The 18173-nt window shown below is 42.9% G+C and overlaps 1 protein-coding gene across 1 annotated transcript in view; it reads left to right on the top strand.

Annotated features, from left to right (window-relative positions):
• Window positions 1–286: 286 nt before the first annotated feature.
• Window positions 287–18173, top strand: part of Tbc1d12 (TBC1 domain family member 12) — a 73738-nt gene continuing 55851 nt past the window's right edge. The window contains exons 1-2 of the mRNA XM_057779331.1: window positions 287–1070; window positions 17491–17614. Of these exons, the coding sequence (XP_057635314.1) occupies window positions 352–1070; window positions 17491–17614 (843 nt within the window). The 5' untranslated portion in view covers window positions 287–351. The remainder of the gene's footprint in view (window positions 1071–17490; window positions 17615–18173) is intronic.

The raw sequence follows: 18173 nt of genomic DNA, 5'->3' as shown, positions 1-18173 counted from the left end.
TATTTTGCTCTCACAAGAGAATCACATTAAGAGAGCTTTTGACGAAGTGTGTGGTATCTGCGCTTGTGCTAAGCATTGTCACCCGCGAGCGCTCCAACCATCCTCTCCCATCCAGGCGCAGCTGGCGGATCCCAGATTGTCCTCCCGGGTCGCTCTAGCTGCCGTCTCTATGGTTCGGGGACGCGCCGGGTCGCGGCCGGCCCGGGCCCGCGGTGCGCGTGCGCGATCCTAGCGCGTGCCCGGCCTCCGGCAACTGCCCTGGCTGGCGGGTGGGAGGGGTGGGTCTGGGAACGTTGCGGCGGCCGTGGCCGCGGCCCCTGCGCGCAGGGCAGTCCCCCGCCGCCGCCTCAGATGATGGGTCCCGAGGATGCCGGAGCCTGCTCGGGAAGAAACGCCGAGCTGCTCCCAGTCTCGGGGCCCATGGGTCAGGACGGGAAGACCGTCCACGCCGCCGGCGGCTTTGGCGGAGGCGCCGTCGCCGCGGAGTCGCCTGGGGAGGCTGGAGAGGAGGAAGCGCCGCGGCCGCGGCAGCTCCTGCAGCGGTATCTCGCGGCGGCCGTGGGCCCGCTGCAGCCCGGGCTCGGCGGGGCGGAGGCGGCGGCTGTCCCCGCGGCGTGCCGTTCAAGCATGACCAACGGGGACTCGGGATTTTTGCTGCGCCAGGACCGTCGCGGCCCGGAGGAGGCGCGTCGCCGCCGATCCTGCGGCCACCCTTGCCTGCTAGGTCCCGCGGACGAGGGTGTGGACGGCGCGGGCGGCCCGGACGACTGGGCCGCACCACTGGAGGACCCGCTACGGAGCTGCTGCCTGGCGTCGGGGGACACCGACGACCCGGAACCCACAGCTGCCACCTCTGCCGCGAGATCGGGTGGGAGCGCTGAGCCCAGCCCCGGCCTCCCCGACGCCCGCTTCAGCTCTCGGAACACGTTCGAGGTGAGCCGCCGCCAGAGCGCCGGCGACCTCCTTCCCTCGGCGGGGACTCCCGCATCCCTGCCATCGGCGGAGCAGAGCCCCGGGGGCACCACGGCTCGAGCTCGACGGAGCGGTGGCTTCGCGGATTTCTTCGCCAGGTATCGCACCGACCGCGCGGGGGTCTTGGGCGGGGCCCGGAGCGAGCGCTGAGGGCGGCTGCCTTCCAGCGCCCCGGCGCGTCGGGGACTCAGCTTTGATCTGACGCTAGGGGAGGAGAACCGGATGGCTTTGTGAACTCCAGGCCGGGAGCCAATTTTGGTGTTACTCCGTCCCCTGGGAGCGTTGTGCTTCCAAGTCTGACCTAATGCCATATATTCAGTCGCCTCATCTGGAACAGCAGATAACCACCACTCTTATTATTTTGTAAAATTTGGACGTGGTGTATTCCTACAGGTGTGGTGTAGAAGACGTCTGCGATTTCATTTGTGTGGAATCTAAGGCTATTCCATTAGTTTGGAAATTCTTGATTTTTTAAATTTTACAGTTCTTTTATGTAGGTGTCTGTGTGTGCGCGCACACATGTGCGCGTGTGTGCGTCTATGTTTGAATGTATCCTACCTAGCATAGAGGTCAGAGAACAACGTTTGGGAGTCGGGTCTCCCCTCCCCACACACACACACACACTTTGTGGACACAGGGATTCAGCTCAAGTTGTCGACCTTGGTGGAAAGTGCCTTTACTCATTGAGCTATTTTACTGGCCTACTTTGGGAACTCTTTTTTTTTTTTTTTTTTTGGTTTTTCGAGACAGGGTTTCTCTGTGGCTTTGGAGCCCGTCCTGGAACTACTCTGTAGATCAGGCTGGTCTCGAACTCACAGAGATCCGCCTGCCTCTGCCTCCCGAGTGCTGGGATTAAAGGCGTGCGCCACCATCGCCCCGCTCTTTGGGAACTCTTGAAATTAGAAATGATTTGTTTTTCATAGTATTTGTTTCAGTTGCCTTTACTAAAACACATTCTGAGTTGGAAGTACACACTTGTAACACCAGTACTAAAGAAGGATGAGGTAGAAGGATAACCCCGAGTTCGAGGCCAGCCTGGGCCACATAGCTACTAGATCAGCCGGGGTTACATAGTAAGATCCCGCCTTTAAACAAAACTGAATAGGCAGGCAGTATAGTGCTTAGAATTAGATCCCAGCCTTTTAGCCCAAATCACTATTGCACTCTAGGAAATTAGGAAATCTCTTTTCTGCTTTATCACTTTTCATCAATGCCATCCCCGCTATTAATTGAACCCAGGACCTCGGACATGCTAGGCAGGTAGCCCACCTACGAAGTTACTTCCTCAGCAACTTCTTGTGGAGTGTGTGTGGGGGGGTGTTGACTCACCTTCATGTGAGTTTTGTGCTTGGAAGCATGTATTTTGTGGGCATGGATTGCTAGAACACTGTAATTATCTGGAAAGATGTTGGTCTCCCTTATCCCCATAAGAAGGTCCTGCTCGTGTGAGATTGGCCTTAAACAACTTCCCGTTCCCTCACCCTGCCTCAGCTCCTCTCCATCGCTGGGGTAACTAATTTTTAATGGGGCTTTATCTGTGATTTGACATTCTTGAATTTAAATTATTATGCTGGACTTTGCAGGTTCCAGAGGGAGGCTTTGCTGGTTTCACGGGGCTAGGGAAGTCATGGTGGAAAACTGTGCATTCCTGAAAAGCGCATGTCCTGTGAGGTAGTTTTTGACTTGTGGTCTTTTGTTGGTGGTGGTTTTTATCTCTAGGCAAATAAAATACCTCCAACTTGTAAAATCTTACCTTTACCAGTTTTTCCTGTTTTCATTCATTTTGCAGAGACTTTAACTATAACCCGAAGTGAAAGAAACCCTTAAAAAAAAAAATACAGCCTCATTGTAGCCCAGCCTTGCCTTGCCTATGTAACTGACCAAGACTGACCTTGAACTTCTCTTTAGGATTAGAGGCTTGTGTCACTAAGTCTGGTTTATATGGTGCTGGGAATCAAGTCCAATGCCTCCTGCACACAAGGCAAACCCTTTACCGACTGAGCCTCAGTCCCAGTTCCAGCCTCCTTTCTGAATTAGGAAGTTACAGTTAGTCTGCCTGTTTGTACACAGGGAGGTACATTTTATATGGCACTTGACATTTATTACATCTTTCTATTTTAGTATCTCCTATTTTTCCTGCTTGTATAAATTTACAAATACAAAGTTTCTTTTTTTTTTTTTTTTTTTTTTTTTTTGGTTTTTCGAGACAGGGTTTCTCTGTAGCTTTTGGTGCCTGTCCTGGAACTAGCTCTTGTAGACCAGGCTGGCCTCGAACTCCCAGAGATCCGCCTGCCTCTGCCTCCCGAGTGCTGGGATTAAAGGTGTGCGCCACCACCGCCCGGCCAAATACAAAGTTTCTTAAACTAAGAATGGAAAATCCTAATTTTATGTTCCATGACAGTACTAAATATATAGTAATGAGATCTATAATTTTGCCTGTATCTTCAAAAATATATTTAGTTATATTGTTGTTGTTCTTTTTAAAAATCAAGTTGGTATATTTTTGGAGGTGGATAGCAGTCTAGCCCAGGTTAGCCTGGAACTTCCTATGTGACTCAGGCAGGTCTCAAACTTTTGATATTCCTCTCCTCTGCCTCTTAAGTGCTGGAATTGCAGGTATGAACTACTTGTAAAATTATATGTGCTTGTAGCATTGTACTGAATTACATCTATCATGATCAAGTTTTGAGTTCAGGTGTCAGGTGGCTTTAGATCTGAATGGGCTTTGGAGATCACCAATCCAGCCAGTATAACCTGAGTGCTTGCTCGGTGCAAAGCATTGAGAATAGCTGTGATTTAGACTATTGTCTCTGTCCTGGCTAGTAGGGGTTAAGCTGGATACATACAGATACATAGAGCTGTACTGCAGTTTGTGAGCAGTAGGGCTTCCTCAATCACTCTTCCCCTTACTGTGCTGAGTGGGGGTCCTTAGTTGAATCCAGAGTTCACTCATATGGCTAATCTGACTAGCTAGCTTGAACTACGATTCCCTATCTCAGCTTCCCAGTTGTTGACATTACAGCAGGCCACCACACCTATCAGGCTTCTGTGTATACTGGAGATCTGAACTCCTGTCCTCACACTTTCCTGGCTGAGCCTCCTTCCTGTCCCAAAGAACAAGGTTTAAATTAAAAAAAAAAAAAACAACAACAACAAAAAATAGGCACTTGAAAGTTATTTTTTAAATAATTTTTGAAGTTTTTGTGTTGATTGCTTGAGTGAGTGAAGCTACGTGTGAGTGTATGCTTGCCAGAATACACGTTAAGGTTCTAGACATCATGGCTTTCTTTACATGACATTCTTTGAATAGAACAGAATGACAGGAACATTTTTTCCTTGAATTTAGCAAAAGCCTTAGCTGCATTTTGGACATTTAAAAGGCAGGCACTGTGACACTCATCTCTGAGTGTGCAGTGTCTAGCAGTGGGGTGAATAACCCCATTCGAGTTGGGCTAAGTTGTTCTCTTTCATGTCTCCTCTTCTCTACTGTTTTCTGAAGAGTGTAATTATGAACAAATCCTCAATTCTCGAGTAAAATAGTCAGCAAATGTCCATTGTCCCGGCAACTCAAGAATAACTGTTGTTATTGTACTGTACCGTTGTCAGCTGACAGAAGTCCCCGCTGCGTGTTACCTTTGGAATCAGCTTGCCCTTGCATGGATTCTTCTCCTTGTTTTTGTTTTTCAAGGCAGGGTTTCTCTGTGTAACAGCTCTGGCTGTCCCAAAACTCACTTTGTAGACCAGGCTGGCCTCGAACTCATAGAGATCCCCCAGCCTCTGCCGCCTGAGTGCTGGGATTAAAGGCACCCATTGCCATCACTATCCCCTGGCCCTTAAATGAATTCTTATTCTTTGGAGTACCTTGTTCCTACTTCAGTATCTAGATGAAGAAACTCACTAATTAAGCAGGCAGCTCAGCAAGTTAGTGGTAAGTAGGACTAGAGATTGGGATTCCAGGTTGCCAGTCTCTCTTTGTATAGAGTTGCCGTGTTTATGTTATGGCAGTGTTCTGTCCTGCCTCTTCATCCTCTTTGTTGCTTGTCTTTCCCTTTTACTTCTTTTCCTCTTAACTAGACAAAAATCTGCAGCAAACACTTCAAAAGTAATTTCAGGGTGGGGCATACCAGTTTTCCCAGCACTCAGAAAACTGAGGATTGCTGTGAATTAGAGTCTAACTTGGTACAGAGTGAGACTTTGTCTCAAAAAAAAAAAGCTTCCTCCTTTATTAATTCTAATTGGTATTATTAATAAAAACTCAGGGTCAGATATAGGGGCTAATACTGAAAGTTAGAGAAGCAGATCATTCAGCCGCTAGAGAGTTTTCTACCAATTGCTCAGGACCAAAGGAGTGATCCAGTCTCTGTGAATCCACAGACTGCATCTCCAGACTGTCTCTGGGCTCTTGTCTCCGCCCACATTATAATTCTCTCTCCACCCAGCCTTGTCATTTCTCATCTCCACCTCCCTGGTACTGGGATTAAAGGTGTGAGACACCACAGCCTGGCTCTGTTTCTCTTTGAGTTTGGATTAGTCTACTGTAGCCCAGGGTGGTCTGGAACTCACAGAGATCCACCTGCCTCTGCTTCCTGAGTGCTGGGATTAAAGGTGTGTACCACCACTGCCTGGCCTCTATGGATAACTAGTGGCTTAGCTCTGCACTCTGATCTTCAGGCAAGCTTTATTGTTAGAACACAAACAAAATATCACTACACTCCTTGTTTTAATGCAATGGTGGGAAGAATTTTTTGGCAATTTGTGTTTTACTACAAAGTGTCATATTCAGTTAGGACGCACCATTGATAGGTTTATCAATGACTGGAATAGAAATTCTTCAAAATATACAGGACCTTGTTTAGGTAGCTGCTGTCATTTTTGAAGCGCCTCAATGGTCATCTCTTGCTTTCTTCTTTTTCTTGTCAGGTAAGTTCTTTTGTAGTCAGTTTTGGGAGTTTGCTTTACCTTTGCGTTGGCATTTGTCTGCTTGTGGTGAGTTTGTTGTGTGAGTCCTCAGATCACCGATCCTTTCTTGTTGTGTAAAGATTGAAATGGTATATAGAAACCACTACTGCTCCATGTTCTCCAACTTAGCATTGAGGAGTGAAAACTTTATTTTATTGAACATTTTTAAAATAATTACTTTTGATGCAGGGTCTGGACGACTTTTGAATTTGCTGTGTAGATGAGGATGACCTCAAGTTCCTTTGTTCCCGTATTTTCATGTCCTAAATGCTATACCACCATGTCTAGCTTATTTGTAAGTTCCTTCCTTCCTCCCTCCCACCCTCCCTTGTCAGTCAGTCTGTCTATCTATCTATTTATAGCATAGTCTTACTCTGTAGTCCATAATGACCTAGAACTCAGTATGTTGCCAAGACTGACTTTGAACTCAGGCAGTCCTCCTACTTCAGGCTCCCCAGTTACTGAGATCACAGATGTGAGCACCCATGGACAGCACATCTCAGAGGAGTAAAGCTCAGGGTCTTCTCTCAGCTTTGTTCTTCAGAGATCGCAAGCATCTGTACCCCATCCCTTCTTTACTTTCTCTTTCTTTTTTCATTTTTTTACATTTATTTATTTATTTATTTATTTATTTTATTTTATTTTTTTTTTTTTTTTTTTTTTTTGGTTTTTCGAGACAGGGTTTCTCTGTGGTTTTGGAGCCTGTCCTGGAACTAGCTCTTGTAGACCAGGCTGGTCTCGAACTCACAGAGATCCGCCTGCCTCTGCATCCCAAGTGCTGGGATTAAAGGCGTGCGCCACCACCGCCCGGCACATTTATTTATTTTGTTAGAAATATGTGTATACATGGGTGCATGGTACCTGTGGAAGTCAGAGGTCAGACAGGGGCTGATATCAGGGAACTGGACTTACACATAGTTGTGGGGCCATCATGTGTGTTCTGGGAACTGAACCTGAGTCCTCTGTAAGAGCTTTTGGGGCTGGAGAGATAATTCGGTGGTTAAGAGCACTGACTGACCTTCCAGAGAAGGTTCAGTATTCCTAGCATCCACATGGTGGCTTACAACTATTACTCCAATTTCAGGGGATCCAAAAATCTCTGGCCTCAGCAGACACCAGGCACAAACATGGTTCATGAACATGGTGCACATGCATGCATGCAGACCTGATATTTATGCACATAAAAGAAATCAAGTACTCTTACCTGCTGAACCATCTCTTTGACCTCCATTTTCTCTTTCTTAAAAATCAAATAACTAAATATTTTTTGTGGGTCTTTCAACAAATTCTTTCTTGCTTTCAAACAGAAATGGCTTCATTTTACACATACAATAGTAGACCTTAAATATTTACTGACTAAATATTATAGATGTGAACTGAGTTAAAGAAGATTCTGAAAAATACTATTTTTTAATCTTTAAAATAATAAAATTATGGTGAGGGCTGGAGAGATGGCTCAGTGGTTAAGAGCATTGCCTGCTCTTCCAAAGGTCATGAGTTCAATTCCCCGCAACCACATGGTGGCTCACAACCATCTGTAACGAGGTCTGCTGCCCTCTTCTGGTCTGCAAACACACACAGACAGAATATTATATACATAATAAATAAATATAAAATAAAATTATGGTTATATTTTGTGATCTCACAAATGTAGCTTACCTGATGAATGCCGAACTAAGCCACTAGCTAGCCATACAGGCCAGGCAGTGCTGGCACACACCTTTAATACCAGTGCTCAGGAGACAGAGGCAGACATCTCTGTGAGTTCGAGGCCACTTTGGGCTAGTCTCAGAGAAAAAGAGCTAGGTTGTTTAGTCATAGCACTTGGGAATCACATGCCTTTGATCCCAGCTCTAGGAGGGTAGATACAGAAAGAGGTTTGATTGAGTGGAGAGAGGAATCTAAAGCTGTAGGAGATGGGAGCTTAAGGATTCATGGAGACAGGATCTTGTCACGCACTTTGGTCTGAGCATTTGGAGAGGTAAGAACTCTAGTGGCTGGCTGCTCTGCTTCTCTGATCTTTCAGCTTTCACCCCCTAATATCTGACTCCAGGTTTTTATTTAATAAGACTAGGATCACACTACAGAAAGTTTCTAGAGGTGGAAAAAACCATTCCCTTCAAAGATCTTCGTTGAAGATGTGAGGCTATGTGTTTGTTTTGTAAAGCCTACCTTAGCATAATCATGTTAAACCCTGTTTCTTAGGTGTAGACAGTATAACCCAGCACCTAATTGTGTAGCCCCAGTCGCCTTCAAACTTCAGACCTACCCGAGGTCTGGGCTTATAGACAGTTGCTACCGTGTTCACTTCAACCTTCCCAAGGTCTGTTTTCTACTGTAATTGCTTTGGGGGACATGTCTGCTATGAGAAACAGCACTGCTGACATCTACCAATTTAAGGGAAATATGGGTGAATTTTTGTATATCGTGTGAGAAAACATTGCACAGTTTGTGTAGGAAGACACTTTTTTTTTTTGTTTTTTGTTTTTTGTTTTTCGAGACAGGGTTTCTCTGTGGTTTTGGAGCCTGTCCTGGAACTAGCTCTTGTAGACCAGGCTGGTCTCGAACTCACAGAGATCCGCCTGCCTCTGCCTCCCAAGTGCTGGGATTAAAGGCGTGCGCCACCACCGCCTGGCGGAAGACACTTTTTTTTAAAAAAAAGATTTTATTTTTTAATATGTATAGTGTTCTGCCTGCATGTATTCTTGCAGGCCTGAAGAGGGCGCCAGATCTCATTACAGGTGGTTATGAGCCACCATGTGGTTGCTGGGAAATGAACTTAGGAACTTTGGAAGAACAGCCAGTGATCTTAACCACTGAGCCATCTCTCCAGCCCCTAGGAAGACATTTAAACACTTATTTGTACATGTGTTTAGGTGGTTGAGGTACTGGATTCTTATACAGTGAAGCTTGGATTAAAAAGTAAATAGAAGAAGGAACTAAAAAGGAAGGAATGTTGAGAAAGATTAAAATATTTTTTATCTCTTTTTGTTTTAGGGGAAAAATAAATATAGACAGGTGAGGCCAAATTTTTAGCTTAATTTTATGAGATGTCTAACTTGGCTTACTTACACTTTTTATACTGTGTTGTCATGGGAAGTTTTGGAGAGAGAGCAGAAACATTTGGAAACTTTGAGGCGGTGCATCTGTCAGGTCTCTAATGTATTCAGAAAGGGAACGAGAAGGCTTTTCTGGGGCTGCTGCTTCTTCCAGGGACTCTGTTAGCTCCATGAAAAGTCATCCCAGGTGCTGCTGCTGGAGCGTTGCTTGGCACATACTACTGAGATACCTTTTTCTTCTGTGTGTGTGTGTGTGTGTGTGTGTGTGTATTATCCTCTTGTTCATGCACTTGTTTTGTAGAAGCCAGAACAAGGTTGGCATCAGGTATCTTCTATCATTCTCCACCTTATCATTATTATTCTGTCTGTTTGCTTGAGACAGGGTCTCTCACTGGCCTGGATCTCACTCTTGTATAGGCTGGGTGGCCAGAGAGTCACGGAGTCTGTCTCTACTCACCCAGTCTCATTGCTGGGGTTTGGGTATCTAAACTCGGGTCCCAATGCTTGGGCATAGTTTGCCGACTTTCTGTCACCACCCATCCACTTTTTAAAAAAATGAGGGCTGGAGAGATGGCTCAGAGGTTAAGAACACTTTCTGTTCTTCCAGATGTCCTGAGTTCAATTCCTAGCAACCACATGCTGGCTCACAACCATCTATAACGAGATCTGGTGCCCTCTTCTGGCATACAGGCATATATGCAGGCAGAACACTGCATACCTAATAAATCAATCAATCAATCTTTTAAAAAAACAGCAACTTTTTTTCCTTTATTTGTTCTGTGTATGTGTTCATGTACAGTCCTGGAGCATTGTGGAGTCAGAGGCCAGCTTCTGAGGCCAGCTCATCTTCGCAGCTCCTTGAGCGGTTCTTCAAGTTTTTAAAAATTATTTGGAAGGAGGGAGAGTTATCAAGAATGGTTTTGTCGGCTGGGCGGTGGTGGCGCACGCCTTTAATCCCAGCACTTGGGAGGCAGAGGCAGGCGGATCTCTGTGAGTTCGAGACCAGCCTGGTCTACAGAACTAGTTCCAGGACAGGCTCCAAAGCCACAGAGAAACCCTGTCTCGAAAAACCAAAAAAAAGGAATGGTTTTGTCTCTAAGTGAAGATTTTTGGATTCAGTAGATTGTAGAAGAAATCTCCCCAGAATCTGAGTTTTAACAAGTCTGTCCCATTGCCCCCACCATTCTTACAATAGTTGTTCCTGGACAGGAATCTCCGAAATACTAAATGCTTCACCTAGTTGATTGACGGACTGGTTTCCTCAGGTGGTGACCGAATGAAAATACAGCACAGATTTATAGCTCATGGCACTTCATATGAACAGATAGCAGCTGGGTGATGGTGGCAAATACTTTTAATCCCAGCACGCAGGGGACAGAGGCAGGCAGATCCCTGAGTTCTGCTAGCCTGGTCTACATAGTGAGCTCCAGCACAGCCAGGGATACACAGAGAAACCCTGCCTTAAAAACACCAAACCAAACCAACAAAAACAAAGAAACAGATAGCAATAGAGAACAGATGAAGAAATAAATCCAAAATACAGCATTTACAAGCTTGAGAATTTATGTCTGTATGGTTAAATCTCAGCTTTCTTTTTCCTAATGGGAAGTCTACTATTTATGCTGCTGAGACTGTGTTTGTTGGTAAAAATGTTTTAAGAAAAGAACCTCCCTGGGTTCTCTGGTGCAGCAGCCTAATTCTACTGTTTTTACAGGGTATCAAGAAGCCTGTTAATTTCCTTCCCTCTGAAGTTCTGCACAGACCATGGCTTGCATCCCACTGAAACTTGCTGCTTCAGCCTTTCTTGAACTGATTTTTTGTGGCTAAGAGGGGGGAAACCCATGTGACTGTCTGGTTTTTCAGCAAACTCTGTCCTGCAATTAAGAGAAGTTTAGCTTAGGAAAGCAGGCTAGCTAGTTTAGCGTGAACTTGACAGTCGTGTGTTTAACTTACCTCTGAATCTGCCTTTTTAATTCCTTTTCAATTTGAATTTCATTTGACTATTCTTTTGTGTGTTAAAAATATTTCTTTCTGCTTCTCCCTGGCCCCATGTAGATTAAAACATTTTAAATTTGGAACTGAACACCATAGTTTTTTGTTTTGTTTTGGTTTGGTTTGGTTTTTCAAGACAGGGTTTCTCTGTAGTTTTGGTGCCTGTCCTGGAACTAGGTCTCGTAGACCAGGCTGGCCTTGAATTCACAGTTTAATCCGAAGTGCTGGGATTAAAAGCGTGTACCACCACTGCCCGGCTAACACCATAGCTTTTAAAAATCAAATTCTTTCTCGTCCCCCACCCCGGGTTTCTTTGTGTAACCCTGGCTGTCCTGGAACTCACTTTGTAATCCAGACTGGCCTGGAACTCAGAGATCCATCTACCTTTGCCTCCCGAGTGCTGGAATTAAAGGTGTGCATCACTGTATCTGGTCACCATTTCTTTCTTTCTTTCTTTCTTTCTTTCTTTCTTTCTTTCTTTCTTTCTTTCCTTTCTTTCCTTTCTTTCCTTTCTTTCCTTTCTCTCTTTCTCTCTTTTTCTTTCTTTCTTTTTTGGTTTTTCGAGACAGAATTTCTCTGTAGCTTTGGAGCCTGTCCTCCCGAGTGCTGGTTTTAAAGGCATGCACCACCTCCACCTGCCCATTTTTCTTGTATTTCCTTGAATATTGTAATATACAAGTACCCCATCCATCATATGGTAGGTGTTATTTAGAATTTTCAAATTTGGTTTCATCCAGATTTTAGTTAACTAGAGGCAATTCTTTTGTTATTGTCCCTGAAAAAATCTTAGTCAAGGGCTATATCAGCTTTGGGGGGTTTGGGAGAGGAGGAAGTAGGTGGATCTCTGATTTCAAGGTCATCCTGGTCCACAAATTGAATTCCAGGATAGCTAGGGCTGCACAGAGAAACCCTGTGGGGGGTAGGGGGATAGAAATTCAGATAGAATAAAATTTATTTATTAATATCTTTACTTGTGGCATTCAGGGTGCAGCTACACGTTATATTTTTTCAACTCTTTCAATTATTTTTTATAAATTAGAAATTCCTATTACTTATTACATTAAAACAACCAGGCGTGTGACACACACTTGTAGTCTGAGTACTTAGGTGGAAGTAAGAGGATCAAGAGCTCAAGCCAACTACAGCTAGCTGTATAGACGTTGAAAGCCAACTAGTTCTACAAGAGACCCTATCTCCAAAGCAAACAAATAAAAGATAAATGTAAAACATAGTTCCAGAGCTAAAAAATAAATATGTCTCTTAGTGACCGTAACTCTACCAAATGGTGGTTAAATCTTACTCATGAAGAAAAAAATCGTTTGTTATCAAAAACCTATGCTGTGTATAAACTTAAATTCTTTGTTTGTTTTGTTTTTTGAGCTAGGGTTTCTCTGTAGCTTTGGAGCCTGTCCTGGAACTAGCTCTTGTAGACCAGGCTGGCCTCGAACTCACAGAGATCCACCTGCCTCTGCCTCCTGAGTGCTGGGATTAAAGCATGTGCCACCACTGCCCGGCAGAAACTTAAATTCTAAAGTAGTTTTTTAACTTTCAAATATGTATCACATCCTAACAGTTTCTGTATTCTGTTTTTTATTATTGTGACCTTTTAAATAGTGTTAATAGAAAGTTCTACTGGAGAATAAAATTTACGTTGCTGTTTTTACTTTCATGGTTCATTGACTTCCGACCCCCATGTGACTTTTAGAGAAAGAGAGAGAGTATGTGTGTTCATGCTGGCTCTAGAACAGGCCACAAAGCTTATGTGGAGGTCAGAGGACACCTTGGGGATAGTTCATAATCTCTCTCTCTCTACTGTTCAGGTCCTGGAGATCAAACTAAAGTCATCAGACTTGGCAGTCAACATCCTTACCCTACTAAGTGGTTTTTATTTGTTATTGTTTTGAGTTTTTGTTTGTTTGTTTGTTTGTTTTTGAGACAGGGTTTCACTATAGACCAGGCTAGCCTCCAGCTCACAGAGATCCACCTGTGTCTGCCTCCTGAGAACTGGGATTAAAGATGTGTGCTACCACCACCTGGCTAGGAAACTTCTTTATGTTGAAGCACAGTATCATGGGTCCAGTATGCCCTCTGGAACAAGTCAGTTCCTTGTGGGGCTTGTTTGTTTGAGATGGAATCTAGCCAGATAGTCCAGGCTAGCTTGGAACTTCCACCACTTCCGTAGTGGAATTCTGGATATGTCCTACCATACCTAACCAACACACATAGTTCTTATGAGCTAGTGTGCAATTTTCTTATTGTTTATTTGTTCAATAAATTTACTTAGGGCCTATTATATATACTAAGCATTAAGTAAAATAGATAAAACATTTTATTTTATTTTTTTTTGGTTTTTTTCGAGACAGGGTTTCTCTGTGGCTTTGGAGCCTATCCTGGAACTAGCTCTGTAGACCAGGCTGGTCTCGAACTCACAGAGATCCGCCTGCCTCTGCCTCCCGAGTGCTGAAAACATTTTATTTAAAACCTTAAGGTAAGACTGGGGGGATTGTTCCGTTGATAAAGTGCTTGATAGTTGTTTTAGGGTTTCTGTTGCTGTGAAGAGACACCAAGACCACAGCAACTCTTACTAAGAAAACATTTAATTGTGACTGTAGACGTAAGTTTCTGTCCTGCCCAGTCAGTCCCTCAGCCCATTCTGTCCCAAAGAAATACACAGAGGCTTATATTACTTATAAACTGTCCTTAGCATTCTGTTGTTTAGGCTGAGAAACTACCCTAGACTAAGTATCCTGAAGGCAGCCCCTCCCCCAGGTAACCTCATATTACAGAAGAAGAAACAGAAGTATGCTTGCATATCCTGACTATCTGTCAGGATGGAAATAGGCTCACATTTTTGGGCCTCCACACTTGTGGCCTCCTACATTCATGTAAGTACGTTGACTCTAAAAGTATCTTACTAGTGTGAATTCACTATACCTCATGTTGGTTTCATAAGTATTTTATATATTCTCTTTTAGCCCCTGCATTGTTTCCCTTCATTCAGTCTTTTTTTATTGATATTTATTGAGTTCTACATTTTTATCTGCTCTCCTCCCTGCCTCTCCCCTTCCCCCTTCAACCCACACACAAGGTCTCCATGCTACCAATTTACTCAGGAGATCTTGTCTTTATCTACTTTCTACTTCCCATGTAGATTAGATATATAAGTCTCTCTTAGTGTCTTCGTTGTTGTATGAGTTCTTTGGGATTGTGGTTTGTAGGCTGGCTTTCTTTGCTTTATGTTTAAGAACCACCTATGAGTGAGTACATGTGATAATTGTCTTTCTGTGTCTAGGTTACATCACTCAAAATAATGTTTTCTAGCTCCATCCATTTGCCTGCAAAATTCAAGATGTTGTTATTTTTTTTCTGCTGTGTAGTACTCCATTGTATAAATGTATCACATTTTCCTTATCCATTCTTTGGTCGAGGGGCATTTAGGCTGTTTCCAAGTTCTGGCTATGACAAACAAAGCTGCTATGAACATAGTTGAGCACGTGTCCTTGTGGCACGATTGAGCATCCTTTGGATATATACCCAAAAGTGGTATTACTGGGTCTTGAGGAAGTTTGTTTCCTAATTTTCTGAGAAATGACCACACTGACATCCAAAGAGGTTGTACCAGCTTGCATTCCCACCAGCAATGCAGAAGTGTTCCCTTTTCCCCACATAAGTTGTCATTAGTGGTTTTTTGTTGTTGTTGTTGTTGGGGTTTTTTTGGTTTTTCGAGACAGGGTTTCTCTGTAGCTTTGGAGCCTGTCCTGGAACTAGCTCTTGTAGACCAGGCTGGTCTCGAACTCATAAAGATCACCTGCCTCTGCCTCCCAAGTGCTGGGATTAAAGGCGTGTGCCACTACTCCCTGGCCTGTCATCAGTGTTTTTGATCTTGGCCATTCTTACAAGTGTAAGATGGAATCTCAAGAGTTGTTTTGATTTGCATTTCTTTGATGGCTAAGGATGCTGAACATTTCCTTAAAGTGTCTTTCAGCCATTTTAGAGTCCTCTGTTGAGAGTTCTCTGTTTAGGCCTGTACTCCATTTTTTTTTTATTGGATTATGTGTTCTTTTGGTGTCCAATTTCTTGAGTTCTTTGTACATTTTGAAGATCAGACCTCTGTCTGATGATGGAGTTAGTGAAGATCTTTAACTGATGAGTCTATTTCCTCTTATCTTCAGTGCTTGAGATTCTCTTTTCCATCTCTTGTATTCTGCTGTTCATGCCTGTGTTTATGGTTCCTGATCTTTTTCTCATGATTTCTGTTTCTATAAATCCTTCAGTTTGTGTTTTCTTTATTGTTTATATTTCAGTTTTCAAGTCCTGAATAGTTTCTTTTATATGTTTGATTTCTTTTTCTTGGTTTTCTTTAAGTGATTTGCTGATATCTTTCAATTTTTTGTTTGTCTTTTCCTCAATTAATTTTTTTTAAGATTTATTTATGTATACAGTGTTCTACCTGCATGTAAGCCTGCACACCAGAAGAGGGTCTCATATCTCGTTACAGATGGTTGTGAGCCACTATGTGGGTGCTGGGAATTGAACTCAGGACTCTTGGAAGAGCAGTCAGTGCTCTTAACCTCTGAGCCATCTTTCCAGCCCTTCCTCAATTTCTTTAAGGGAATTTCTCATTTCATCTTTAAGGATTTCAAACATTCTCTTGAAGTTATTTTTTAGTTCATTTTCTTCTGGTTAATCCATATTTGGTTGTTCAGGTCTTGCTGTTGTGGGGTCTTTAGGTTTTACTGGTGTTGTGTTGCTCTTTGTGGTGTAGCGTGTGATCTTACCTTTTCTATTCATCTTTTCCTCTAATATGTGTGGTTGGGGCTGTCTGAGATTCTGTTGAATATCTTCTAGGTGCCAGTGAATCCAAAGCTCAGATGGTTGTTCCTTGTGGTACAGTCAGCGTCACAGTTCTAGTTACCTTGTTGTTTACTCGGTGTTCCTGGAGATAGCTCAGTGTTCCTGTGCCTTGCTCTGCTCACTTGCAGTTTGCTGTCTGCCTACTTTGGCCTAGGTTGCCGGCCTTGACCTGTTTCTGTAAATCCCGGTGGATCCCCTCCTGCAGAACTCCCTGGCTTAGACTTGAACCTGTTCTGGTGGAGATCGCTGACTCTGGATTTAGTTACTGGCTCAGTCCTGATCTGCTAGTGTCCTGGGACTGGGTTGACTTCCGGGACTAGATTTGCTCCTGGCTTCTGTTTCCCCAAAATATTTAATTTTAAATTGTTACACATATATACAAGTGTCTCTCTCTCACTTCATCTCCCTCTTCTTTTTTTTGTTAGATTTTCCATGAGAGACAACTTTCTTCCATAATTGCATGCTGGCCTTTCTGCAATAAGCTTTGTTACATAGTTGGTTTAAGAAAAGCAATTAACAGGCAGAGGCAGGCGAATCTCTGTGAGTTCAAGTCCAGCCTGGTCTACAAGAGCTAGTTCCAGGACAGGCTCCAAAACCACAGAGAAACCCTGTCTCGAAAAACCAAAAAAAAAAAAAAAAAAAAGAAAGAAAAGCAATTAATAATTGTGGGACAGCAATAGATGCACTTTTATTACAAATATTTTAAAAAGTATTACTAAAGGTAATTAAATAGTAATTTTTCAAAATATTCTAATACCTGGGACTAGAGAGATGACTAGGTAATTAAGGGCTCTTTTTTTTTTTTTAAATTTTATTGAGCTCTACATTTTTCTCTGTTCCACCCCTTTTCTCTCCCCTCCCCTTCAACTCTCTCCTATTGCCCCCATGCTCCCAGTTTACTCAGGAGATCCATGTATGTCTCTCTTAGGGTCTTCAAGGGCTCTTATTAGTCTGACAAAGGACTCAGATTTGATTTCCACCAACTATATGGTGGCTCATAACCATCTATATCTCTAATTCCAGGGGTTCTAATGCTCTTCTCACTTCTAGAAGTTCCTGCATGTTCATGGTGCACATGCATACATTCAGACATGTAACACATATATACAAACTAGGATAACTATTTTTAAATAAATAAATATTTAGGTGTGTGTATATATACACATATATATCATTACCTAAGCTCTTAAACTCTGAAAGATTCTTGGCTTTTGTAGTCAAGTATCTGAATCATGAATTTAAAGTGAATATATTTAATTTATGCCTTTTACCTTTCCTTATTGTTTATCTTGTCAGCATTTTTGTGAATAACTCAACATGGTGGCATGTGCCTATAAACCCAGTACTTGGGAGGTGGAGGCAGGAGGATCAGGAGTTCATTGTCATCATAGGCTATATAAGTAGTTGGAGGTCAGCCTGGGTGACCTCTTGCCTGGAAAAAAAAATCTGTATTTCTGATTCTACTAATACATCTGTATAAGTCAGGTATTCTTAGCTGAGTTATGCTGTTCTAAACAATATTTGTATAAGTAGTAGGAATAACTTTATTTAAAAGTATTTTAAATTTGCTTTAGAAATAAATATACTTAAAAGTTACTACTTAACTGTTTCCTGGTTATGGAAAAACAATTTGTGTAAACTTTCTGTGTTTCAGAAACCTTTTTCCAAAAAGGACGAAGGAACTCAAATCAGTTGTTCATAGCGCTCCTGGATGGAAGTTATTTGGTAAAGTTCCTCCCAGAGAAAATCTTCAGAAAACATCCAAAATTATTCAGCAGGTAAGTACTCATCTGAGCATGCAGTTTCAGAGCTCTTAAAGCATTGCTCGGCGCTTGACTAGCTGCTCAACACGAGGGTCAGTGTAGCAGGACCACCTCAAATTTAAGGCTACGCTAAGCTACACAGTGAATACAAGGCCAACTTGGGCTACATAATGGGGCCTATCTCAGATAAAGCTGTGTGACAAAGCATTGTTTTTATTTTTTAAATTTTTTTAAAAAGTAAATTTTTAAAGCATTTATTTTTATCTCTTGTATATGAATATTTTGCCTGTATGTTTGTAAGTGCACCATGCATGTACCTGGTACCAACAGAGGTAAAAAACAAAACAAAACAAAAGTTACCAGGTCCCCTGAACTGGAGTTATAATGAATGTGAGCTGGGATGGTACTGGATCCTCTACAAGAGCAGTAAGCCCTTTTAACCATTAACAGCCCCCAAGCATTATTTTCTTGAAAATGAACCGTTTTCATTTTCATTTTTCTAGATACAAACTTGGAAATTGTAGATACTTACTGTAGTTGTCTTATGTTTTCTTAAAAGACAAGCCACAGTATT

The sequence above is a fragment of the Chionomys nivalis genome, chromosome 8, assembly GCF_950005125.1.
Source record: "Chionomys nivalis chromosome 8, mChiNiv1.1, whole genome shotgun sequence".
Classification (NCBI taxonomy): Eukaryota; Metazoa; Chordata; class Mammalia; order Rodentia; family Cricetidae; genus Chionomys; species Chionomys nivalis.
Note: the sequence above shows the minus strand (reverse complement) of the source record. Positions and strands in the feature narration are given on the sequence as shown.